General features: G+C 36.4%; 1 protein-coding gene across 1 annotated transcript in view; it reads left to right on the top strand.

Annotated features, from left to right (window-relative positions):
- The window catches only part of LOC107677157 (guanine nucleotide exchange factor VAV3-like), a 69,959-nt gene that overhangs the window by 23,198 nt on the left and 20,065 nt on the right, over window positions 1-26,696 (top strand). Inside the window, exons 3-11 of the mRNA XM_016471942.1 lie at window positions 14,907-14,965; window positions 15,070-15,135; window positions 17,344-17,452; window positions 17,551-17,643; window positions 18,652-18,720; window positions 18,820-18,923; window positions 19,006-19,105; window positions 19,670-19,765; window positions 26,282-26,350. Of these exons, the coding sequence (XP_016327428.1) occupies window positions 14,907-14,965; window positions 15,070-15,135; window positions 17,344-17,452; window positions 17,551-17,643; window positions 18,652-18,720; window positions 18,820-18,923; window positions 19,006-19,105; window positions 19,670-19,765; window positions 26,282-26,350 (765 nt within the window). The remainder of the gene's footprint in view (window positions 1-14,906; window positions 14,966-15,069; window positions 15,136-17,343; window positions 17,453-17,550; window positions 17,644-18,651; window positions 18,721-18,819; window positions 18,924-19,005; window positions 19,106-19,669; window positions 19,766-26,281; window positions 26,351-26,696) is intronic.

Here is a 26,696-nt window from a genome sequence, read left to right on the forward strand (position 1 = left end):
AATATATATACGTAGAAACAAAAAAGTGCAAACACACACACACACACACACACACACATATGTATATGCAAATAAATAAACGTAGAAAATAAATATGTAGAAACACACACACATACAGTATGTACTGTGCATGCATATATGTGTGTGTTCGCACTTTTGATATACAAATATATGAATACGTAGAAACAAAAATCTAAAGTGCAAACATGCATAATTCATATCTACATACATAAAAAACAAACAGCAAAAAATAGCATATTTACACACACACACACACATACTGTATTTATATGGTTGCACTTTTGAATTTTGTTTCTTTGTACATAGCATTATTTGTGCTTTTCGTTTATTTTATTATTTTTAATTTAATTATTTAGTTTATTTAATTATTTATTTATTTAATTATTTATAAGTTTATTACTTAGGGTTAGAGTCTTTGAAAAAGTAAAATGAAGAAACATGCTTTTTTGAAATAACAGGAAATTGCAGTTACTGCCTGGCAAGCCATATTCAATTCAATTCAATTCAAGTTTATTTGTATAGCGCTTTTCACGATACAAATCGTTGCAAAGCAACTTTAAGGGCCTTATAGGCAAGTAATAATATTTTGTAACTGATACGGAACTTAATAGGTAGCCAGTGCAGAGACTGTAAAATTGGGGTAATATGATCATATTTTCTTGACCTGGTAAGGACTCTAGCCGCTGCATTTTGGACTACCTGTAGCTTGTTTATTGAAGATGCTAACTGCCTATGTGTGGCTAAGTGTATTTATAGCATACAGCATATTGTGTCCATATATCTATAAATGTATATATGCGTGCATATAGTTATATATGTACATTTATGTGTGCAGAAGAGCAGGGGCGTCATGAACTCATTATTTTTGAGGGGGCACGAGTGGGGGTCGTCATGTGACACACAGCAGCCACAATAGGACTCGTTTTATTTATTTTTTTCCTTTTTATTCGAAACATTCCCAAACGCATTAACTATATTTTGAATTATCTTGATTCTCACCTTTATAGATTATGTTACTTGATCTATAATGGGCGATGGTCAAAGTAGCCTAATAATGTAGTCTATTAACTATACATAAAAACCTTTCTGTTTACTTAAGTAACAGATATGGGTGTCATGCCATAACATATTTTTAATACAACTGACTTTATATTTAATGTGAATTTAACATTGAAAGTTAATGTGAATAAAAACATTGTAAGTTAGGCTACTTAACATAACACTTTCATTGTACAGAAAGCGAGCAAAGAACATTTACATTATCAAAGAACATTTTCACTGACAGTCTAGAGTTCAAGCACTCTCAACATCTCCCATTCAAATCACTGAAGCTGTTTACACTGTGAAATGAATATCTTACTTACAGATTCATACACACATCTGCAGTTTGTTGTTTCTAACGAGAGAATTAGCCAGAAAGAGGTATCCAGACAGCAAGCGAGTGAAGAAAACACCAGCATTTTAGCGATGACTCATCTGAACACCTCTGATTGGCCATTGCATTCATAAGCTCAACAGCATAGTGTGTGATTTGTTATAATGCGCAGTACTGTTAAAAATGCGTCTGTATCTGGCTCCGCGCCAGCCAGCGAATGCAGATTTGAATTTAGCAGCTGATGATATGACGTGCTGAACGATTTAATCATGCTGGTGTGATTGTATCAAATATAGAAAATATTACTCGGCTATTTTTTGTCTTTTAGAAGCTGCATTCAAAATCCACTTGGCTCAAAAATCTGACTTTGAATGGGCATGACGCCTCTGCAGAAGAGTCCACAAATACATGCGGTGGTTTCATCAGGCCACTGGCAGAAGCAGATCTCCTGGTTGCATGGCTGTCTCTGTCTGTCTGTCTGTGTTTCTGTCTGCTTGGCTGTCTAACCCCAGTCACAGAGTCACATGCCCTCGAGCAGAGAGCTGTAAACTGCTGGAAAGCATTCACACTTCCTCTTTCCTGACTCGTCGACCTCTTACTACGTGGCGTTCCCTGAAGGTTGAGTTGCGAGCTTACTCATGCTTCCTGTGGTCGACTCCTGGGGCCCCATAATGGAGGGGGAGGGTGTGTGTTTAAACACCAAACCCTTCCTGAGAACAAGACCCTTTAACACATCTACTGTCATTGGATGAAAATGGTTCTTGAAAAATTGGACTAGGTTACTGTCACACTGCCTTTAATGTAATGAAAAACATATGTTTTACTTAATATTTCTCTATATTGAACCCTGTTTCCACCACTTAATAAAAAAAAGGTAATTGCGACTTTTTATCTCACAATTCTGACTGTTGCAATTCTGCGAAAAATATGAACAGAGTTGCAAGATTTAAACTCAGAATTGTTGTTTTTCTCACAATTCAGAGTTTATGTCTTATAATTCTAAGATTATAATTCACAATTCAGTTTTTTCCACCATGAAATACAAAATAAAAAAGGTAATTACAATTTTTATCTTACAATTCTCCCCTTTTTCTCAGAATTCTGAGTTTACGTCTTGTAATTTTTACTTTTTTCTCTGAGTTTACATCTTGCAATCCTGCTTTTTTTCTTAATTAATGTTCTGGAAACTTCCTGAAAATCAGAACTGCTAAATCTGCTTGTTTTTCCTCCGATGTTTCTCACTGAGAAGATGAAAGGCAGGTGTGTGTTTTGGTGTGCAGAGTTCCTTGCTGTGGTCAGCGCTATTACATTACTTTTTGCAGAGCGCGTCTAACACTCTCATCATAACCACTGAGGGTCCTGTGTAGAGATCTGCAAACATCAAACACTTTGTACCACCTTAGTGTCCTATTTACACATCATGTTCAAGCTGCATATCTCTTCAAAGTGGGCTGCAAAGACTGATTTTTTCAGTCTGTAGTGGGCGCTTGGTATGAAAACACAAAAGCCGAATCGTGCTTGGAGCTGTTATGAGATGTTTGATCCTCGGAAGCGTGGCATTGCGAGGCTTTATACTGAAGGTGTCATTTTTAAAGCCAATTAGAGATATTTTTGTTTGCAGAGATTTTTTTTTTTCCAGCACACCCCCGAGCCATCTGTTTGGATCCCATCAGCTTCAGTGAAGCTCAAAGCTGTGTGCTTTAGAAAAGATGTCCTCCCAAGGCCTTTTAAAGAGTCCTCCAGTAAAACTTTCATGAGGGTCTTAAGCACGCGACTGAAATGCAGGCAGGAACAGATTTTTTAGGAACTGTTTTGAGTCTGCAGTACATGGATGATAATACATACACGCAATATTTTAGCATAACTTCATCATAAAAACATCACAGAAGGAACTTCAGCTACACAGTATTGTTTATGTGTTGAGTGTGCTGCATAAGAATGTGTGCTGATTTGTATAGTAACTTTCATTATACTACAGTTAGTTATAAGGTGCTAGAAATGTTTAATACTACTAAAATATACACTGTAGCATAAATTACAATAAAATATAGCAAAATCAACTTAACTAAACAACTAAAATATTCTTTCTGGCTACATCGATAAGCCAGTAGGCGGTAGAGGTCTTCTCGTGTCCTAAAATCTGTACCCGACCCGAATCGACCCGAATCACTTCTTACCCGAACCCGACGTGCATAAATTAATTTTCTTAAAAGAAAAACCCGACCCGAGACAGACCCGATGAAATTAGACCTGAGTCCGACACGACCCGACGGCATTTATTTTCGAACCCGACTGGACCCGAACGTAAACGGCATTGACGTGTGTACAGCCTGCAGCCCCGCAGTCAGTCAGTAAAAATCCCGATGTCCTGTTGACTGATTTGGCCACTTCTCCATTACTTTGATTTATTTAACATTTATTCAATTTATTATTAGGTTACTTTATATTAGTGCCTGCCTGATGGATACAAGGTATTTCTGAGCTCCGCTTTCAAATGTGACCAGTGGATTTGAAAAATAAACGTGATAGTTTGATTGATAAAAGATAAATCGATAGCCTAATCATGGATTCGCTGTTGTCTGCAACCTGATCTCCGGCGAAAGGCTTCTGCACACAAAAAAGAAAAGCCCTGCATGAACACGCAGCATAATGAAGCGAGTGGATTTTCCTGATGGATCTCATATCTATAAAATGATGTCTGTGTGCGAGGATTACGAACGTATGCTCCTTTTCTATGTGCGTTCCTCTCTTAACACGAAAGTGAAAGTAACCTACGCATTCGGGATAGTTTAAAAGAATTCGGGTCTAATCGGGTCCATTTGGGAAAAGCATGTTTATTTTAAATTACCCGAGACCTGAGGCCGCTAATACCGAACCCGACCCGTGTCCGAGGTACTCGTCGAAGTTTTGGACCCGAACCCGCTCGGGTCTCGGGTCGGACCTTGGGTTTTCGGATCCAAGTGGACCCGTGAAGACCTCTAGTAGGTGGCTGCAAGGCTTTGAGTAAAGGTACGTTCACAACAATAACGATAACTATAAAGATAACTATATTAGCGTCCACACTAGCGAACGCTATTGTCTGTTTATTCTAAGCACACCCTCGTCTGCCTCTTGAAATTCTCCAGCTCGTGACAGCAGGATGGATTCTGATTGGCTGCCAATGTTTTTATCGTTCATCAGCTAAAAAAAATCGTTCTGAAAGTGATTCAGACGATATCGTTTCTCTGTGCCTTTATCGTTGAATGAAACAAGTTAGTCATTGAATCATTTACTCAACCGAACCAATTCATTTGTTCAAGAACACTGATTTATTCAGGATGAATCATTTACTCAAAACAAAGTAAATTTAAAATTGAAATTTAGGTTACTCAATTTTAACGTCGTAATGAACTGTTGTTTAAAATTAATATCACACTCGTCACCGTGTTGTTGTTTTTTTCGTTTGTGATTTTACCACATGCGTGTGATATTGTTTATGGACTCCAAATATTGATATATGCGATTATTTGTGTTTCATAATCCAGTGAAACATGTAAGTCTTTACTTTTTTTAAATCAACCGCAAAACCTTTGTTTACGCCATTGATAAGTTAACATTATATGCATATAATTAGCATCACACTGTTAAAAAAAAAATAATAATCCATAGAAAAACAATAATGTCCTGGCATAAAATTTCTAGTACATTGAAGAAAATGTCTGTAAACTTAACAGATTAAATTTACAGACATTTCCTTCAACCCTAAAACACAACACAGTGCAATGCATAATTAAAAATACGGGTAAAACAAATGTGGAAAATAAATATGGATACATATTTTTACTGGTTTATCTTAGAGCTGTCAATCAACGACTATGGATTAGTAATCCAGGGTTCACACTGTCTGAAGAAATTTAGAACTAATGTGTCTCATGTTTATCAAAAGCACAGTGATGTCATCAAAGCAGAAGCGAACACATGACAGGTTATACACCACTCTTTTGATTCCATTTCGTCATCAGGTGACATTCAGCTGAAATTCCACTTGCTTTGCATATTTTAAATAACGTTCCTATTTTTGTAGAAGCTGAAGGATGCCGGCTCTCAGGGTACAGGAGGACTAATCTTCTCGGATGTGTGGGCAGTGTGTGAGTGTGGGAGAAGCTGTGTGCTTCCTCCATGGTTGAGGAATTACAGAGGAGTTTCAGTTGGTTGTGAAACACTGAGAAATACTGTTGCTAAGTTATCATTTTCATATTGTGATAAAGATCTCGAGTTTGTGAGGTTCCCTATTATGACCAACATGTGCTGTCTGATATGACATACTGTTTAAATCTGATTCACGTTACAAGAAAATTAGAATTTTTCAGAAAAAGAAGTACAGCAATGAGCTGAGATCATTATGTAGGTCATAATAGCAGCTGTTTCCTCTCAAGTGGGATCCACCTGGCTTAGATCAGTGTTAGCGTTGGGGTTTTCAGCACAATATTACTCAGGACTTGTTGTGAATATGGTTCCACGTGAGCACTGGTTCTGTCTGTGCAGTGTTGTTTTCATCTCCTAGAACATTGGCGTAGAGATTAGGGTGAACTGGCCAAAAACGGTGGTATTGCAAACACAGTCATAAAGGCCAGAAAGTACATTTCATCCTGTTCGTGAAGTTTATGACTGTGTCTTGTTAAGGAATCGATCTGCAGATGTTCAGATGAACTGTTAGGAATTGAATTAGTATAAAAAAGCCAAAAAACAAAGTTTTTATTTCTTTTGTGGAACAAAAAGTTATATAATATGATACATCTTAAAGGAATAGATCACCCAAAATGTGCACACTCTTAGGCCAGCCAAGATGTAGATGAGTTTATTTATCGGAGCAGATTTGAAGAAATTTAGTCTTATCACTTGCTCACCAATTAATCCTCTGCAGTGAATGGGTGCCGTCAGAATTAGAGCCCAAACAGATAAAAACATCACAATAACATTCAGGCCATCAGTTAATGAAGTGAAAATCTGTGTGTTTGTAAGAAACAAATCTATCATTCAGGCTTAACTTTAAACTGTCACTTCTGGCCAAAATACCATAATCCATAATCCTTCAGTGAAAAAGTCAATCCCCTGTTTGTCCTCTCACATCAAAATCCACTGTATTTGTTTTTTGTTTTTTTTTGGTAAACTGTGCATATTTCTCTCCTGATTCAAGATGACTTTTTTCACTAAAGAAGGCAATATTATGTCGAGTATTTGTATTTTAGTCAGAAGCAACGGTTTAAAGTTAAAAAGTCTTAATGATGAGTTTATTTATTACAAACACGCAGCTTTTTGCTTCACAAGTTTATTGTGATGCTTTAATCAGCTGTTTGGACTCTCATTCTGACGGCACGCATTCACTGCAGAGTTAGTGAGTAAGTGATGTAATGCTAAATTTCTCTAAACCTGAACAAATCTAACTTGATCATTGAGTCAGAAAGTTCATTTTAATGTTATATCTATTCCATTAGATGAGTGTTTTTTGTTGAAAGCACATACATTTTGAATGGGAGCTTTCAGTGTACACTTTGAGGGATGTGGACAACGAGTGCTGAAGAAAGCTGACTCTCTGTTTATGGCCTGAAGATTTATAAATGGAGTTAAACAAATTAGTGTTTTTAAATATGCATATGACTGCCGATAATTTTCAGTCATTACAGACCCCTCATTCTGGCTGGTCATGCCATTCCTCAGGTTAAAACATCTGTAAGTGTATTCTGCTTTCAGCTGCTGTGGTTTTATTTATAAGGCTGTATTGTACTGTCTCTGAGCTCTGCTTTAATTACGGTACTGCCATGAAAGCACGGATGAGTAAAATGAATAATTAATCTGCATAAAAATGGTAAAAATTGTAACTGGATTAAAAATTCATTTCATTGTCATGTTATATATCACCTTGACAGTCACGGGACCCATTAAACAGCTTCTGTACCAGTGTCAGTCAGCGTTCCTCTGAGATCTCTGGATGGCATTATATTAAGCTCCAGTGATCCATAATCACTGATCTGGAATCTAAAAGTAAGGGACGCTTGAGGAACGTACCTTCAGGAAAACCGCAGAGAGGGAGAAATAAGAGAGTGGCTATAAAAGTCTGTGAGCCATAATGGTCTCTTAGTTGAGTCTATATGAAACAATGCTTGTCTGCTTTTAGACAGAGACACAGAAATAGACCACAAAGGCTGCTGGAGGACATTAACATCTGATTGAGGCTCATAATTAAACATTCACTCTTACTGAATGTAAAAGTACAGTACAGTGTCATTATGGAGAATAGCATCAGGGAATAGAGATGTTTTACAGCACTGTTTTTTTACAATCAAATTTAAGCTTTTGAGACTAGTTTTAAATATTTACAGTATGTAAACTGTCTCTGAGGTCTGTGTTTTATGTGAAAGATAAAACTGTTGTGAAATGGCTGAAGTATATGGCATAATATAAACAAGTTACAAGATTCATTCAAGATGTTTAAGTCTGGGAAAAAAAATCTTGTATTATTTTATGCATGATTTTATTCTGAATCAGAATGCAGTGAGCATGGTATTGATTGAGGTATGAGGTTTTGTCTTGTAATAATGTAAATGTAGAAAAGCACAGAATATAGCAGTTTAAAGCAGTGTTTCTCAATGTCTAAATTCTGGCAGGTGCGTCCCGAGGACTGGAGTTGAGAAACACTGGTTGCAAAACCATTGCAAAACCTTAATTTCTTTGAGAAGAATAAAGCTGATTCTGTTGACTTTAGATGTGATATGTGTATTTAGGTTATGCATCTGAGTAGATAAAATATATACTTTTAGAAGGCTGACGTGACATGCTATTACTGTACTTTAAACTACGAAGCATCATTTTGCTAATTGCTCATTTTTATTTTTTTGACCTGATATTAAATGAGAGACTACATGGACTATTTATACTTTCTGTTTAATTTCTGACTTAAAGATGATTAACATTTATGTTTATGCATTAGCTAAATGCTTTTATCCAAAGCAAACTAATGCATTCAAACTATGCATAGTGTAAGGCCCTATGATTTCTGCGGTGTGGAAAATACGGACAGAATTGTGGATAAAAATGTCATTGAATTTTGAATTTTGGATGGATAAATCAAAAGTAGTGCTGGACACTAGTCAAAATCACGATATGGACTAGTGACTGTGAATTTTGAACAGCAAAAGACATAGATAGATATGGATGAAAATGAATGGCGCTGTTTTGTCTACTTCATTTTATCAGATTAAATAGTTAATGTTTTATTCCTTCATTTGATTTACACCGGTTTTGAGGATAAATTTGCATTAAATCATACATCTAGAAAAGTTCAAACACATACAGAATTTCAGAAAAAATAAATCAATTCAAAGGGCCCTATTATTTTAAAAAATGTAATGAATTATTAAGCAGTTGTAGTCTCATTAATTGATTATTATACATGCTTTTTGATTATTAAATTTTCATTAAATGACTCAAATTTAATCCTGAAAAATCTAAACAAAAACACAAAATTTATGAAAAATAAAATTTGAGAATTTGAGAAAATAATAAAACATATTTCAACATATTTTTGTTGTTAAATTGTGCACGTTTTATAATTTAAATTAATTACTACTAAAATTTAATTTAACAATTTTAAATACATTTAAAATAAGTCAGAACAATTGAAATAAAAAAGGAATCCAGAAAAAACAAATTTGAAATTTGGGAAAAATAAAACAGAATTGGGGAAAAAAAAAATGGTTTTGAGAGGGCTCTATACACATTAGTTCATACGTTCTCATCCTGATCTACCTTAGTGTTGCTAGTTCCGTGCTCCAGTGTTCCCATTTGCATTCATATAAATTTTAATCTGAAATCTTGATATATAAAAAAGGATACAACAGTATATGTGGAAAAAAATCAACATGTTGAAACATGAGCATGAGTATTTTTTGATTAACTGGTTGCAAAGTCCAAGAGTGATTCAAAAATTATGCACATGTAAATGCATTCTGCAAATGAGTAATCATAAAACTACACAGAGTGCCACAAAATACAGTATAGTAAATAGACAGAGCATCCAGAGTGAATAATACATATTTTTTAATTTCTTTTATTTATTGCAAATAAACTTGATCCGTTTTGCTGTTTGTTACTTTAAATAGCTTTAGGAGTCAGAACTTTTCTAATATTTGCATATTAATTGGCTTTCCAGTAAATATGAAACTGTTTGTACTTGTGCATCTGTGTGTGCGTTTGTGTGTATGTACACCGGCAAGTGTGTTTGAAAGGATCTTGCCAGTGACCTTGTATGTAGGCTGCTGGTGCCAAACAAGGACTATCTGATTAGTTTATCTGTGTCATGCTCTGTACTTGAGACATTAAAGAGCAGGGAATAGATTGAGACAGATAAAGACAAGACAAGAGACAGACAGGAAACATGTACTTGCACTTTGATGATAGATGGGAGATGATATGGGTTGCACTTTTCACAAATACGGTATAATTTGCTTTTAAAATGACCTAGTCGTTTTAAACACCGTATAGCTTTGTTGCTAAAAAAGACACACAAATCAAACTGTGTTTAGACATGTTCCACATAATGTCTTAATATAATAATATAACATTTAGTCTAACCCTCTAATGCTGACAGTGCATATATTCTAGGTTAAGCACCTCCTTTCACTGATGAGAGGCTGACATATTACATATACGGTGTTTAAAGACATCGGTAAATTTGAAAGTCCCTGGACCTGGTGCCTGTGATTCAACAGCGGAGACTGCAGTTCCTTAATGTGTGTTAATTACTTGTACTTCAACTTGCAGCTCACTTAGTTTAGCTGATGCAGAAAATCTGACATTGTGAGGCAGATTTTCCATTGACTGTCCTGCTGATTTGTACTGTATGTTCACACTGCCTGATACATATGCTTACATTTAAAGTAAAAATGGGGAGGAAAACAACTTAATTTAATATTAAGAGACATTTTTAGGACTTAAAAGGTGAATACTGCTACTTACTAAATATATTTTTGTGTAATGACCACTAAATGGTATAATTGATCATTGACCCAGTCTGCAAAAATCTTGCATAGCTGTAATAGTTTCTTGTTGTCTCTTTCTCTCTTTCTTCTCATGTACAGTACTATAAATATTCCTCTAATCAATATTTCACACCATCTATTAAGTAGCCTCTACACATCAGTTCATATATTCTTATTTTCATTTATTATTTAATTTAATGTAATAATTAAAGACTATTAAAAGATTAAAACATGGCTTAAAACATGAATAAATATCTAATCTGATCTAATAATACATGAAAATTTTGTATATATTAAAAAAAAAAATTCCATGTAGTTTTATTATATATATTATATAATATTTTCACTTTTAAGACCCAAAAATGCTAAATAGTTTTTAATATTAACATGTTTTCAAGGAACTCGTGATCTGATTTAATCTGATTAAAAAGCTCAGAGAAAAATGTCTGAATCATTTCTTTTTTCTTATTTCTCTGTTCTTATGAAATCTTTGTGTGTTGAATTATAAATAGGAGAAAAGCCACAATGTTTTTTTAGAATATGAAACTAGACTCCAACAGACTCACTTAGCACACTTAAGAGTCATACCGAAATCTTTTTTCTGTCACTTCAGTGAATCTGCATCTACAAAAACTTTCATCACTTTTAAAAGAAACAGAGCGATTGTATTTCAGAGACAACCCCTTAAATATTCGCAGAGAGAAACATTCCCAAAGTTATTGTTATCCTCAGGAAACAGTCTGAGGTCGCGGATCCACCGTGACTCAATTTGCTGGGTTTACAGGGGGTCTTTGAAGCACACCACCTGTTAGAAACAGTTCCATCCTTTCCTCTTCTTCACCGTGCTATGTAAGCCCTTACAGATGCAATCAGATCCTGGAAATAAAGGGGCTTTTCTCTCTATGCTTTATCCACTTGTTCTATTTTGATGGTCCGTCTGCCTTAAACTCCCAATGCATCTTCCCTTTTCTAAAAGTAGCATGTCAGGCACTCAAATTTTCCCTAGCACACTTAGAAAGGTTTAAATTTTGTGTCATAAAAAGCTCTGTGCTATTTTTTGCAATGACGAGATGGTCTATTACCTCTTAAAAGTGAAAGTAACCATTGCTTAGTTTGCACCAGCTCCATTTTTGGTCTTCCTGTTCTGTGCTGTGCCGGTTTTAATGAGAAACACAATGAAAGTGAACACTTGCACCTTTGAGATTTTCTCAGTTTGTTTTAGCCGTAGTGTAGAGCTTCCTAAACAGGAAGCCAGACAAACCGTTCATCTCTTTTTAACTGTATTATAATTTCCTGTGTTCGCATGTGTGTCTTCTATCAGCACTGATGTCTCTGCATCCAGTATTTGTGAAAAGCGTAACACTAAATATACAGGGTGTTGACTGCCAAAACTGTTGGAACATACTGTGATAGGCCTGAATACAAATCATGTAATTTCCTTTTTGAAGCGTAAGTGTTACAATATAGCGAGGTGCAGATATGAGGGTGGGAGGGTGGAAATCCCAGCTGAGATTTCCCAAACACAAGATATATGACATGAACGAACAGATAGACAGACAGTTTCATATGCCGCCAATGTGTGTTTTTGGGTAAGTGAGGTGACAGGAAGAGTTTTTGCTTTTTGAAGAAAAACACCATTATCTTCTTCCAAACCTGTATGATTTTCTTTTCTTGTAAAGCACAAAAAGAAATGTTAAACGGGATGTTTATGCTGCTCTTCTGCATACAATAAAACTGAATGTGGGCTGTAAATCAACAACCAAAAAAAAAAAAACCCCAAGAAAACACCATTAAAAAACATAAAAATAGTCCACGTGGCTTAAAATCTATTGTGTAATTTCAGAAGACTTGTAAAGTAGTGTATTAGTCATATAAACTATTTTTATAGCACGTTTGTGGTACTTTTTGTAATTTTTGGAGCTTGAAAGCCCCAGGTCACCATTAGATTTCATTGCAAAAGAACAGTGTGAACATTGTTAAAGATTTAGATGACGATCCAATATTTAGATTTACAATTTGTTTTCTTGTTTAGACAGATTTGGAGAGATTTAGCATTACATCACTTGCCCAACAATGGATCCTCTGCAGTGAATGGGTGCCATCAGGATGAGAGTCCAAACAGCTGATAAAACATCACAGTAATCCACAAGTAATCCACAGTCCATCAATTTATGTTTTGTGTTTGTAATAAACAAATCCATCAAGGCATTTTAACTTTAAACCATTGCTTCTGGACTTTATGAGTTGTGTGGATTACTTGTGGATTATTGTGATGTTTTTATCAGCTGTTTGGACTCATTCTGACGGCACCCATTCACTGTAGAGGAATTAGCGGAGAGCAAGTGATGTAATGCAAACATTTTTCCAATTTATTTCTGATTTCCTTTAAACTTCTGCTTTTGTGTTCCACTGAAGAAAGAAAATCTTAAATCTTAAAGGTTCAACCATTAAAGGGGTCATATGATGCCTTTTTAAAGATCATTATTTGGTGTATTTGGTGTAACAGAATATGTTGACATGCTTTAATGTTCAAAAAACAAAACAGTAGCTTATTCAGAAGCGCCAGATTGTCATAGTAAAGTCAGAATTACCTCCTCTCCTAGGTTCACGAAACGGTTGTCCATAAAATGCATTGCTGTTCTGTTGTAAGTAATCTTAAAGATTCCTAAATGCATCTACTTTCGGAAGGCCAAATAAAGTGCTTTTGCTTTCGCCTAGAAACACACAGCGTCTCCCTGACCTGGCTGCTTCAACACTAACTGCGGTTACTGAAACCACGCCTTCTTTCTTTGCGTGAACATTTGGGCGCATTATGCTAATATTGCCACATAGTGAGGTAGATATGTGGGGGCGTGTTAGAACGAGCCGTTTTAGGGGGGCGTGGCAGAGTCTTAACTTTGATAAAGAATATCTCTTTGGTTTTGAGACTTTAGTCTTTGCAACTTCAGGGATCTTATCTGTGCACAATCAGCTTGTAACACTCCAAAGAGAAAGGAAAACTTGAAATCGCATCATATGACCCCTTTAAAACATATTGATTACATAATTTAGTGCCTTTTTACATGTGTTTTTCTTGTGGGAAATGCACAGAAAGGCCTTAAAGTGAAAGTTTTCAGGTTCAAAACTGACACATTTGTTCCCAAAAGGCCATACTGACTGGTTCCCCAACAATGAATTATAAGAAGTTATTTCCCCTTAACGTGCCAGGCTGGTTGCATATAAGGTCAAATGTGCTGGATCAGATCTCTTTGAAAGACTGAATCTAGAAAGACAAGATGAGCATCTTTCTCTTTCTTTCTTTCTTTCTTTCTTTCTTTCTTTCTTTCTCCCTCTATTATCCCTCCTCCCTGTTAGCCACCAAGCCACTATTTCTCCTCTTTTGCATTTTATTGCCCCAATATTAGCTGAAATCCCCCACACACACTCATCTCAGTGGCAGGTGGGCTCAAGTCAGCAAAATGGTCAGAGTAGCGTGCAGAGATTGACGGGTCCATGCTTGACTCAGTCTGTGCTCTGTATTCATAATTTAATTCAGTTGCCGTGCACACAGCAGAGTTCAGCTAAGCCGGTGTGATTGCAATTGATTTCTGAACACATCTTCCGCAGGCGCTATGAGTTCGAATGCACAAATTACCAATGTGCTCATCATAGATATGGAAATCTGAATACAGCTGAAATTATGCATTCTAAAAAGGCACAGATCTGATGTTTTAGTGTTAATTGGTGATTTTTGACTGTGCTATAATTGTGCATATAATTGTTTGACCAGGTTTGTGTCTGTTTGCATTTAAATGCACACCTGTGCATGACCTGATCGGGAAGTCTGGCGTTGATGTGTTGAATTTAATGCTATGAAGAGTTGCTCATTAGTGTGAACACTCTTGGTGATAACAGAGCATACATGATAAATTTCATTCTTTTTCCGTGTCAGAGGCTGATAAAGAAATATTGATGCACACTGACCTCTGCTGGTACTAATGTTGAGGTGCTGTTTTTTCAAAACGAAAGATGATGAGTTTAAATCTTTGTATATCATATCTTTCATCGTTAACATTTACAAACAAATTTCATTTATAATACTTAATGGGTATTTTATAATGAAAATAAATAGGCCTATTCATATTTAAATGCATATAAATGACAGTGTTACTGACGTATCACATTTTATGTTCTGTTATGCAGTTTATAGAGAACATTAATTTTCACATGGTTTAATTCTGATTGATAATGTTGAAATTTGGTGGTCAGATAATTTTGTATAAAGACCGCTAAACTGCATAATTGATTATTGATCCAGTCGGTGAATATCTTGCATATCTGTGGTAGTTTCATGTTGTCTCTTTCATTTTCATGTAATATATTTTCTGCTTTAATCAATATTTCATGTCCATTTATTTAGGAAGTAGCAGTGTAGTTAACAATAATAACTGTCTGATTATATACAATCCCTTACTTAACAAATAATCATGATTTTTCTTATCTTTTTCTCTAAGGTTATGGACACACTGTCCAAACTCTCTCATACACACATTGCACAGCAGACTGGAATAAGGTATTTGAAAAAGAAGAAATGAATAATTATAAGTATTTTAAGAGTGCAGCGGATGAAAATTCATATTATATCTCTCTCTCTGTCTCTCTCTCTTTCTATTCTAGGCTGTTTCCCACAGAAGAGAGTGTTGAGGATGAAGACATTTATAACCATCTAGAGGATCTGATAGAGTGAGTAATTTTTCTGCTTACAGTGTTTCTCTTCCTCCTGATATTTTAACCTTTAGCTCACTGCAATCTCTCTGTTAGATATAGGAGCCTCAGGCTGGAGCACATAGGAGTGCTTAGGTTGATGTTAACATGATGAGTCATGAGATAATGTGTGCCACACACATACTGTCCTACTTATAGATGCACTCACTTACATATGTGTTAAAAATACTTCTTTGTTAATCCATAAACAAATGTTTTTATTTTATTATATACTGTATCTTTACATGTCAGAAAGTGACACTCTTAAGTTGAATTAAACCCTGTCATAAAATGTGTATACAAATATATTAAGATGTATTAATTTACGCTGCCATTCAAAAGTTTGGGGTCAGTAAGATTAATTAATAATTTATCAACAAGCAAATGTTAAAGTTACCAAAAGTGACACAAAAGGCTTTTACACTGGTACAAAAAAAATCTATTTCAAATAAATGCTGTTATATTAAACATTCCGCTCATAAACAAAACCTGAAAAAACTGTATCATGGTTTCCACAAAATTATTAAACAGCACTGTTTTCAAAATTGACAATGATGAGAAATGATCAATAGATCAGCATATTAAAATGATTTCTGAAGGATCATGTGACACTGAAGACTGGAGAAATGATGAACAATCAGGTGTGCAATCACAGGAATAAATTCTATTTAAATAGAAAACAGTTATTTAAAATTTTACAATAGTGCTGTTTTACTGTATTTTGCTCAAATAAATGCAGCCTTGGTGAGTCTTCTTTCAAAAACATTGCAAATAGCAACGCTAAATGTTTGAGCAGCAGTGTATTAAATTTTATTAATTTATAGTGAGATGGTGCATTAAAATTGATTAACACTTTAAAAAACAGTGTTAATATGATAGAATGTTTACAATGTTGTACAAAATACTTAAAAATCACCTCATAAAACTTGAAAAAGCAACTGTTTCATATAATAACATATATATATACAGACACACCAAGGGTTATTGCAGCTGTACAGCTGTTAACAGCCTCAGATGCAAACTGTCAGATTTTGCCTTTGGCCTGTGTCCTCTCGTTTCCACTGCTGCCACGTATAGGGTCTCCTATTCCAGCAGACAGGCAACAACAAACACAGTCATAGGATTACAGGACCATGAAGAGCCCTGCGGTGCCACTTGATCTGCTATTTTGTCACACCACAGTCCAGAAGTGTTATACTTTCTTGATCTCTCGATTATGAGCGCACTATATTTCAAGCCACATAAGCCACTCCTACAGTGGATCAGCAGTCAGTGGATGAATGTCAGTATATGTGGAGAAACTGTAGCTGAATCACACTGTCATATGAGATCACAGATGCCACACCACCAATATTTTCTATTATTTATATTTCATTTTATTCCAGCCTTATTTTTAGTTAACAATCTATATCTAGTCAACGATAACTACACTGCTTCTGAGCAATAAAAGTGATTCTGCTGAGTAACAGGCCGTTAAGTAGGCCAACAAGTAGCATCAGCATAAATGTCTGTTCTCCTCATATGACAAGCTTGAGGATTTGATATTATGCTTAGCAAATATTGATGCTGCTGTCACTATGTTTTGGCTCGACCTCATCACATCTGTTTCTTAGCCACACATAAACAAGGCCCTCTAGCAGAGAGTTGTTTTCCACATGTGATGGTTTGTTCATATGAAATGTGTTTGTTGAGTGCTTTTCCCTGGAGGGGGATGTGCCTGTACGATTTGATCCCTGTCAGAGAGAGACTTTTCCTTGAAGGCGTTTCGTAATAGATTCGAACTACAGATATGGTTAGGAAACGAAATCAACACAGTTTGTCTCTCTGTCGTTCTTTTACACCCGTCTGGAGAACATATCTGAGTGATTTTAAGGCCTGACTCAGCTATAATGTCTCTTGGCTCTTGCTTGTGCTGTAGCTGAAAACCGTGTGTTTAATTTAGAAGAGGGAAACATTATCGTTTTAAAACCCCTCATGAGCAATTTTCTAGAAGAGGCCTTTTTTCTCCAGTATATTGGATATGCTGAAGCATTTGAACATATCTCGCTGTCCTCTTAGGGGTTTTTCTGTTCCAACGTCCAACGTATTTCTCTCTGCTTACTGTAAACTGCCTGTAGTCAGATAGTAGTTTTATATACTGAACTAAAACCTTTGGAGAAGCTCTAAATGTTGGTCTGTGTGTCTCAGTGAGAATGGTGTTGAGGATGAGGAAGATCTCTACGACTGTGTGTATGATGATGATGAGGGAGGAGAGGTGTATGAAGATCTGATGAAGGTTGAGCTGGTACAACCGCAGGTGAGTTCACTGAAAGGCTTTATACAGTATATAAACACGCTTTGGGTTGCAAGTCATACAAAGCTCTCTGTTTCACTCTCTTGCTGCTGTAATTACAGAAACAGGCCGAGACGGACATCAGAAGCTGTTGTCTGATGGAAATCAAACAGACTGAGGAGAAATACACAGAGTCACTGGACTCCATAGAGAAAGTGAGGCCTCTTTAGAACTGCACAGTCAGACCTGCTGTAATATTATAGCTTTAATGCAGTGTATGAGATCTGCCAAGTGTCTGCTAGATGTAATGTGACACATCATTTGTATAAAAACCATAGTAACCACAGCTCAAATCATGGATGAATCTTTTTACCATGTTTAGATTTAACTTACTGTGCAATATTTTACCATGATACCCATGGTTGCTGGCAAAATACCATAGAAATACCATAGAATACCAATTATTGTTACAGTTGCCTTCTAGTAACTTGCTATAAGCCACCATTATGATCACATTAAAGAAATAAAAAAAATAAAATGACAAATATTCTGAAAACAATGTATGGTTTTGAAAATGCTTAAAAACCGCCTAAACACATTTAGAAACTATAACTATCAATAAAAATATTGTTTTTAATACTCATTTTATGATTGATGTTTATTTTAAATCTTAGTATGAATATACAACATTTCTATTATAGTTACTACAATAAAACCATGGTCAATTTCCACAGTGGATCAAAAATAATTTTGTAATATAGCTTTATTGCTGCTGTTATTTATTTATTTACTTATTATTATTATTATAGTTATAATAATAATAATAATAATTATTATTATTATTATTATTATTAGTAGTAGTAGTAGTAGTAGTAGTAGTACTATTTATGTATTAATAATAATAATAATAAATTATTTGTTTAATTTTTTATATTAGTATGAATATACAACATGTTAATTGTTGTAACTATAAAAAACCATGGTCCATTTACACAGTGGATAATAATAATATTCCTTATTAAATGTTCATCATCATCATCATTAAAATGTATTCATTTATTTGAAATCTTAGTATGAATATACAACATTTCTATTATAGTTACTATGATAAAAACAAGGTACATTTCCACAAAGATTGATTATATTGCAATATAACTTTATTGTGTGCATTAGCTTATCCATAGCAACTTCTTAATTAGTATTTTTCTTTTCTCCACCCACAGTTCTTTATGAAGCCTCTGGGACAGTCACTGTCCAGTGTGGAGATTGAAAAAGTGTTCATCAATATACCAGTGAGTCACAAACTGCCTCTAACGGAGGACACATTTTAGCATGAATCACTGTGTCATTGTTCTTATCGCCTAATATTTTGATGTTCTGTATTGTACCAGGACCTTGTGAAGGTGCACACGAGTCTTCTGAGAGAGGTCCAGGATTCAGTGCTCATGCATAACGCCAGTAACCTGTTTCAGATCTTTATAAAATACAAAGAAAGGTGATTGATTTAGCCCTTCAGCGATTAAAAGAATGAAACCCTCCTTCCCCTTCTCACATGTGTCTGTTTTCCTGTCTGATAGATTAGTCCTGTATGGGAAATACTGCAGTCAAGTAGAATCAGCCATTGCGTGTTTGGATGACATCTGTAAGAACAGAGAGGACGTCAGGCAGATGTTAGAGGTAAGACATTGTCAGACTATATTCATAAAACATCTCTCGGGTCATAAGTGGCATTTTCCATGAATACTGGACACTTTTTTTTAGCATCAAAGGCACACATATTTCTTGTGAGAACTTGGAAATGTTAAGAAGAACTAGTATCTAACATACAACAAACTATCTAATATTTTAATAAAAAGTGTCATTTAAATAATGCAGCCTATTTAATTGGTATTCAGTTAGTTGTAGGTTTGGATGTACTCTGCATTTTGTTACGTGATTTTGTCTCCCCTCATTATAAAAATAATGTAACATTTCTAAAGAACATTAGACTTTTCCACTGAGGAAGTGACATTATTTTGACCCTTTGTACAGCATAAAATTAATTTGTTATGAAATTATTTATGAAAGTAGTTCTTACGTTTCACTACCAAAACTGAAGTTTATTTGCTGTTAGACACCTGGTGGTTGAGAACGGTGCAGAATATTTATGAACAGTTTATTTCAACGTTTTGCTCTCTTCATTTATTTACAGAACAGTCATGTCACAGTCACATATGTGTTTTTTTTAAAAATTAATTTCAGTTATGTTCCAAACGAGCCAATAACGGGAAGTTTACTCTGAGAGATCTTCTGGTGGTTCCGATGCAGAGAGTCCTGAAGTATCATCTACTTCTACAGGTCTGAAATAATTTTGCTGTATTCCTGCTCATTAAAGCAGTGTTATTTTAGAATTAGAGATACTAATGTGATTTAAAAAAAATATTATATATTAATTAATTTATTATTAGTATAATTTGAAGTATAATTTTTTTCTGTTTTCATTTTTAATTTAAAGTTTTAAAGTTTTAGTAAAAATGTAATTTTATTGTGGTTTTGTCTTTGTCAATTAGGTTTTTTTTATTTAAAAAAAAATATTTCCGTTTTGGTTTGTTTTGTATGTATTATTTTAGTTAACATCTATTTTATTTAAAAAAAATTTAGATTTAGTTAACTAAATCTATCATCTATATAATAATATGCACTGATTAATGTGCCCTAATGGACTGTAAAAAAAATAGGGTCAATTCTTCTTCCATAGTCTTCAGACAAATGACTGCTTTACTGCTAATGTCCACTAGGGGCAGTGGAGTCCATGTTTTACTCTTCAACTTAGAAGCAGCATAATGCATGTTTGAAATCCACCAGTAGGTGGCAGTGTAATAAATTCCAGATTCCTCCGGTAGGGGCAGTATAATCCACATAATGAGCAAGCAGCATGCTTTATCCAGTCATGTATGTTTGGTCTGGCCCTTTTCCACAAACACCTCACACAGACTGGCATGAATATTTCATAGTGTGTCTCTGTCCATCACACGTTAGGTCTACTGCATGACCCAGCTATGAGGGGATTTAAAAATAAATGTGAACGAAGGCGAGAGAGAAATAGAAAAGCAGAGGAAGGAGATGTGCATAGCGTGTGTGAACCGAAGCCACCGCGATCCTCCTGCTGTTGCAGGAACCTTTCGGCTCTCAGCGGACAGAACAGCGAAGGTGTTTTCTGTGTGTGTGTGTGTGTGTGTGTGTGTGTGTACTTAGCATGCCTGCAAGGCTGTCCACAGCTCAGTTCACCTCCTTGCCCATCTGGCCAGCTGTGGGTTTAGGGAATGTGTGTGTGTGTGTGTGTGTGTGTGTGTGTGAGGATATGAGCCTGTGGAGAGCGTCTGTCTGTCTGCTGCCCCTCTGGAGAGCAGGCTAGCGTGTGACAGACTGTCTTTCTCTGTTCTTTGCTCTGCTGGAGGAAGCCTTGGCCATTGAGAGAAAGAGCAAGCCAGCTTTACATAATGAGTTATAATCAAAATTCATAAATAATCTAATATAAGGGATTCTAATATTTGTATATTTAAATTAAAAAATTAAATTAAATAATTGTAAATCTTATCTAGTCTTAAATTCATTCATTCATTCATTCATTCATTCATTCATTTATTTATGAAACTATTAAGCAGCATAACTGTTTGCAACATTGATAATAATAAGACATGTTTCCTGCACACCAAATCAGCCTATTAGAATGATTTCTGATGGATTTAGTGTTACTTTAGTATTATTTATGTTATAGTTTTTTATATATTTTAAAATAGCTTTTAATAATTATTATTTTTTGCTGTTTTCTTTTTTCATTTTCATTTCAGTAATTTTGTTATGCGCTTTTGCAATTTTTATTAGATTTTGTTTTTCAAACATACTATTTGTAGGTTGAATTTATTTTTATTTCAGTTTTATTTTTTTTTAGGAATTTTAGTGCCTCAACTTAACCTTATTTTAGTCATCAAGTTTTGAATATTTATATTCAATTTAATTTTAGTTAAATTTTCAACAACAGTGTTTTTAATAGTATAAGTTTTAATTATAGGTTACAATAATAACCATGTATTATGTGACACTGAAGAGTGGAGTAATGGCTGCAGCTTTGTCATCACATATTAAACAGTTATTTTAAATTGTAATGATATATTCACAATATTACTGTTTTAGCTGTATTTTTGATCAAATAAATGCCTTGGTGAGCATAAGACTTTTTAAAAAGCCATGGAAACATTTTTACTGACTTTTGAATGATAGTGTACAGTAGAGCCCGACCGATATATCGTTTTGCCGATATTATCGGCCGATATGAGCCTGTGGTGCGACACGTCAGAAGGGTTTGGATCCATTTGCAGTTTTATTAAGAATAGTCAGACAATACAGGGTCAAATACCGGCAAGGCAGAACAGCAGAGACAAGGCAGAGACAGAATCTTGAACCAGGCGAGCGATCGGGGCAAGCGGCTAGCAAACAGAGTCCAGGTGAAACAATCCAAGTCGGGGCAGGCAGATAACAATCAGAGAATCAGGAATGGCGGTTTCGAAGGCTGTGGGGAGCTTGGGTAAAGGAATTAGACAGCAGGCTTTGGAGAATCGGTCTATGATTGTGAGTATGGTGGTGTTACCTTGGGAATTGGGTAGGTCGGTGATGAAGTCGATGGCGATATGAGACCAAGGTCGTTGTGGTGTCGGTAGTGGTTGTAGCAGGCCGGCCGGGAGTTGTCTGGGTGATTTGGAAGTCTGACACGTGATACAGTCCTGGATGAATTTGGTATGACAGCCAGGGCAAATCAAGACTTCGCAAAGAGTCCGTGTAATGTTGTGGCTTATATGTGTGTGTGTGTGAGTGTGTAAATGAGGTGCAGGTATGGTTGTGTAATCAGTCCCAGGTATGAGGGATGATGGGAAATGGAGTCCGAATGGGAGATCGCTAATATTCTGGGGACAGTTCCCTCTGTGGTGCGGAGGAGGCGGTACGGGAGCCTCCTCTGTAACAGAGCCTTGTAGTTCCGTTCGGTGGCGGTCAGTTTGCGGGACAAGAAAGCACATGGGTACATCTTAGCTGGCGAACCATGACGTTGAGATAGTATAGCGTCTACCCCGGTGTTAGAAGCGTCGACCTCCACAATGAATGCGCGCTCTGGGTCTGGATGTCGGAGAATAGGAGCAGTGGTGAACCGAGTTTTTAATTCGTCGAAGGCCAGACGTGACTCTGGGGACCAAATCAGTCTGGATGTGTGACGTTTGGTCATGGTAGTCAGAGGGGCGGCGACAGCCTCCTCTGTAACAGAGCCCTCCCCCTGCGAGCGGCTCCTGACGCGAGGAAGCAGGGGTCTTCCACGAGGTAGAGGGGCCGGTTTCTCTGGATGCGTCCTGTGAAACTATTCAGTGAGAGTGGGGTCCAGGATATCTCCAGCTCTGATCCAAGATCTCTCCTCCGGACCGAACCCCTCCCAATTGACCAGATACTGGAGGGTGCCGCCCCGGCGTCTGGAGTCTAGCAACTTGTGCACTCGATACGCCTCCTCGCCGTCAACCAGGATAGGCAGGGGAGTCTGCGGCCTGGCTCCCTCCTCCGTCTCTCCTCTCGGACCACCAGCGGGTTTAAGCAGTGATACATGGAATGTGGGAGAAATACGATAATTAGAAGGCAGTTCTAAACGGAATGATACTGGAGTTATTTGTCTAGAAATTCTGAAGGGACCAACATACCTGGGACTGAGCTTTTTACATGGTAACCGGAGGCGGAGATCTTTAGTCGAGAGCCATACCCATTGGCCCGGTGTGTACTCTGGACCGGGACGTCGAAGTCGGTTAGCTTGTTGTTCTTGTCGTCTGACAGCATGAAGTAGGTGGGTGTGTTTGGTGAAACTCGCATTTCTCAGCTTTGGTGTAGAGTTGATACTTCATAAGGTATGGGAGCCTCCTCTGTAACAGCCTGTTGCCGATATATCGGTATCGGCGAATATGCCGCTGATATGAAATTTTTTTACAGAACATATAACGCAGATAAACTGCTTGAAATGGTGTAATTACTTAGTTTGTCCATTTGCTCCATTGTTTGCTATTGGCGACCTGGATGAAATGTTTTAAAGCTTAAGTCTATGGAAAACCATTGAAACTTTGAACGGCCATATCTCCGTAACGGCGCGGCGAATCCGCACCAAATTCGGGGGATCCTTTCAGCTCGAGGAACCCTATCGAACATTAATCGAGTGTACATCTAGAGACCTGCTTTCGAATGAGACCACCCCCGCGTCGATAGCCCCCAGGGTTCGGGAGTTACGGGTGGTTAAATTCGCGGACCTGGCTCCGACCAATCAAGCGATCCCGGGGGGCTACCGACGCGCGGAGGGTGGCGCTCAAGAGGGCTCCTTGAGCTGAAGGGATCCCCCGAATTTGGTGGAGATCCGCCGGCGCATTCGCGAGATAGTGACACCAGTCAACACTTTCACTTCAGTAAGGACTTGTTCAGGCAGCAGCATTCAAGTGTTGTCTTATTCGACCGTAAGTGCCCTGCAAAGTGGACTTCACATGAAATTCCGCCATGATTCCAGTTCCAAGGGAACGTACACATTACATTCAAAGGGCATTAAAGTGTGCGAGACGTGAATTTATATTGTATTTATTTACAGAGGTATATTATGTCACAATTCACACTTCTCTAGTAAGTTCCGTCTGTGTGTGAAGACAGTAGTGCAGATCCGTGAATGAATGTTTCGAAGTGAAATAAACTTTAACGGAATAAAGTTGAATGGAATTGAATTGAATTAAAGTTGAATAAACTTCAACTTTACTGTTCAGTGCACTGATGTCAGACTCATTTTGGATAATAAAGTTTATTGTTAAATTGTTAAATGCCCTGCCTCCATTACGTATCTCTGTCACGTCATTATAAGTGTTTGATCACCACATTTGAGTGATCATTGCAAAAAATGTGTTTATGTATATATATTCTGTTTATGTATATACTGTATTCTATATATAGTACCAGTCAAATGTGTGGACACACGAATGGGAAAGTGTCCAAACTTTTGACTGGTACTGTACTATAATATACACAAAGAATATCGGCCGATATATCGATATCCTTTTTTTACTCCCTAATATCGGTATTGGCCCCAAAAAACCCATATCGGTCGGGCTCTAGTGTACAGTATGTCCATATTTTGAAAATTATATTTTTACTGTAACCATACAAAGAAGGGGTTGTAAAAGTAATGGTTGCAAATCAGGATGTAAAACTTAGACATAAAAAATTATGCTTTTAAGAAAAAATTTCTGACTAAGCCAATAAATATCAGTTTAAAGTGGTAATATTTTTCAAGTTGTTCACATTGATAGCAACAAAGTGACAAATTTTGAGCAGAATTTGAACAATTGGGTAGTTATTAGACATTAAAAGGTGCAAAGTGGACCAGACATTACAATACTGTGATGCAGGCCTGTGAAATCACATTCGAACGATATTCTTCTGGAATTCTGCAAACGTTTAGATAAGAGATTGGCTGCATTTTATTTCTGCGATAATCTGTTGTGTTCGTGTCATACCTCCTTTCTCTCTCTCTCTCTCTCTCTCTCTCTCGCTGTGTGAGGGCAGAAGGAAGTGAGAATGAAAAATAAGGTGATGTCCATCTTTCTGCTGATAATAATGCGCAGGTTCAGCTTGACTGACGCAGGGGATTTGGCTTGTGCTGGATGGCAATATATCTCTTAGGCCAAAAGGAAGCCATTTATCAGACCTGAGTAAAGGACATTCATAGCACCCTCCCTTATACTACAGACTGGCCCAGATGTCTTGTTTACTTCATCCCGGAGCAGGAAGGCAATTTCAACCCCACAAAAACCTTTTGCTTCTCATTTCAATTCTTGAACCTGCGATGCAGGTTGGGATATTATTTCAGCTTGGGGGTGTGTGTGTGTGTGTGTGTGTGTGTGTCGCCAAAAGAGATCGTAAGATAGAAAGACATGCCATTCTGTGTATGTTTGTATTATCATTGTATTGTAATGCTTGCCACATAATAACCTTGTTTATTTGATTATTTTTGGTTTACTATTTTAATAGTATAAGAGCCACCTCCTGTTTTTCGGAGCAGGGCTTGATGAACACAACATGTGAAATCAAATAAAACTCTCTCAGTGTAACCTATGAAGTAAAAAATCAACACTTTATTAATGCACCATCCTGCTCAGCTAATATTAAATATTGGAAATCCCATAAAAACATTTCCTCCTATGTTCAATTCCTTGGTTAGTATATTTATTAATTTATTTTACTTCATTATATTTTTCTGTCAACTGAAATTGCCACTTTTAATTTATAATAGGTGTGTTTCAGAGGAATAATTTATGTGATAGGTTTATATACTGCTCATGTAGCAAATATGTAAGTGGATAAAAAAAAATGTCAGGGCAATTAATTTTTCTTTTCAAATCAAATGAAAACAAATTCAAAACAATTTATTAATTGAAAAAAATAAATGAATAGAATTGAATAATAAAATAATGGATAATAATTTTTTTAAGTCCTGTCAATTCTGTGTCACTGAATTAGGAAAAGTCAAATTATGACTCTAATATAACACAATTACTTGTGTTAACTTAATTTAAAACACTAGAGCATGACGTTACATTTCAGATGACTACTATCTAAATGTTCTCTCTATATTGTTGGTAAACAATCTGCACAGTGATGAGTAGGAGTTATGAGAGCGTGCGAGAGTGACAGATGTCCTCCAGCACGGCTTCGCTCCTGTACATCTGACTGTCTGCTGTGTTCATCATCATCTGGTGATAATAAGACACTGAGACATGGCCCGTAAAAACTCATATCCCGCTTTCTTCCTGACAGGAACTGGTGAAACACACCCATGATGCCACAGACAAGAGTAATTTACGGCAAGCGCTGGATGCCATGAAGGTGAGTTGAGCATTTGAACGTCCTTTTCATAAGCTGTCTGTTGCAGGGACTCCTGGGTAGTGGTCCACTGAGAAGTCTGGACCAGTGTGAGCGCTCATATGAACCATAAAATGACACATTGGGCATTTTACAGGTCACCTAGACCTTGTTATCTGCTCTCATACACACATTTAGCTCGTGATAACTTATACCAGAGTGTCCCAAATTTTTAATATGAAGGACCAAAAATCAAACTTTATTGAGGGCCATGGGACAAAAGTAAATGTTGCATTATATACAACTATATTATAATAAAATGTATTCAATGTCAAACACACACACACTTATATACTTACACACTTATATA

The sequence above is a fragment of the Sinocyclocheilus anshuiensis genome, unplaced genomic scaffold (genome assembly GCF_001515605.1).
Source record: "Sinocyclocheilus anshuiensis isolate Anshui unplaced genomic scaffold, SAMN03320099.WGS_v1.1 scaffold392, whole genome shotgun sequence".
NCBI classification, from domain to species: domain Eukaryota; kingdom Metazoa; phylum Chordata; class Actinopteri; order Cypriniformes; family Cyprinidae; genus Sinocyclocheilus; species Sinocyclocheilus anshuiensis.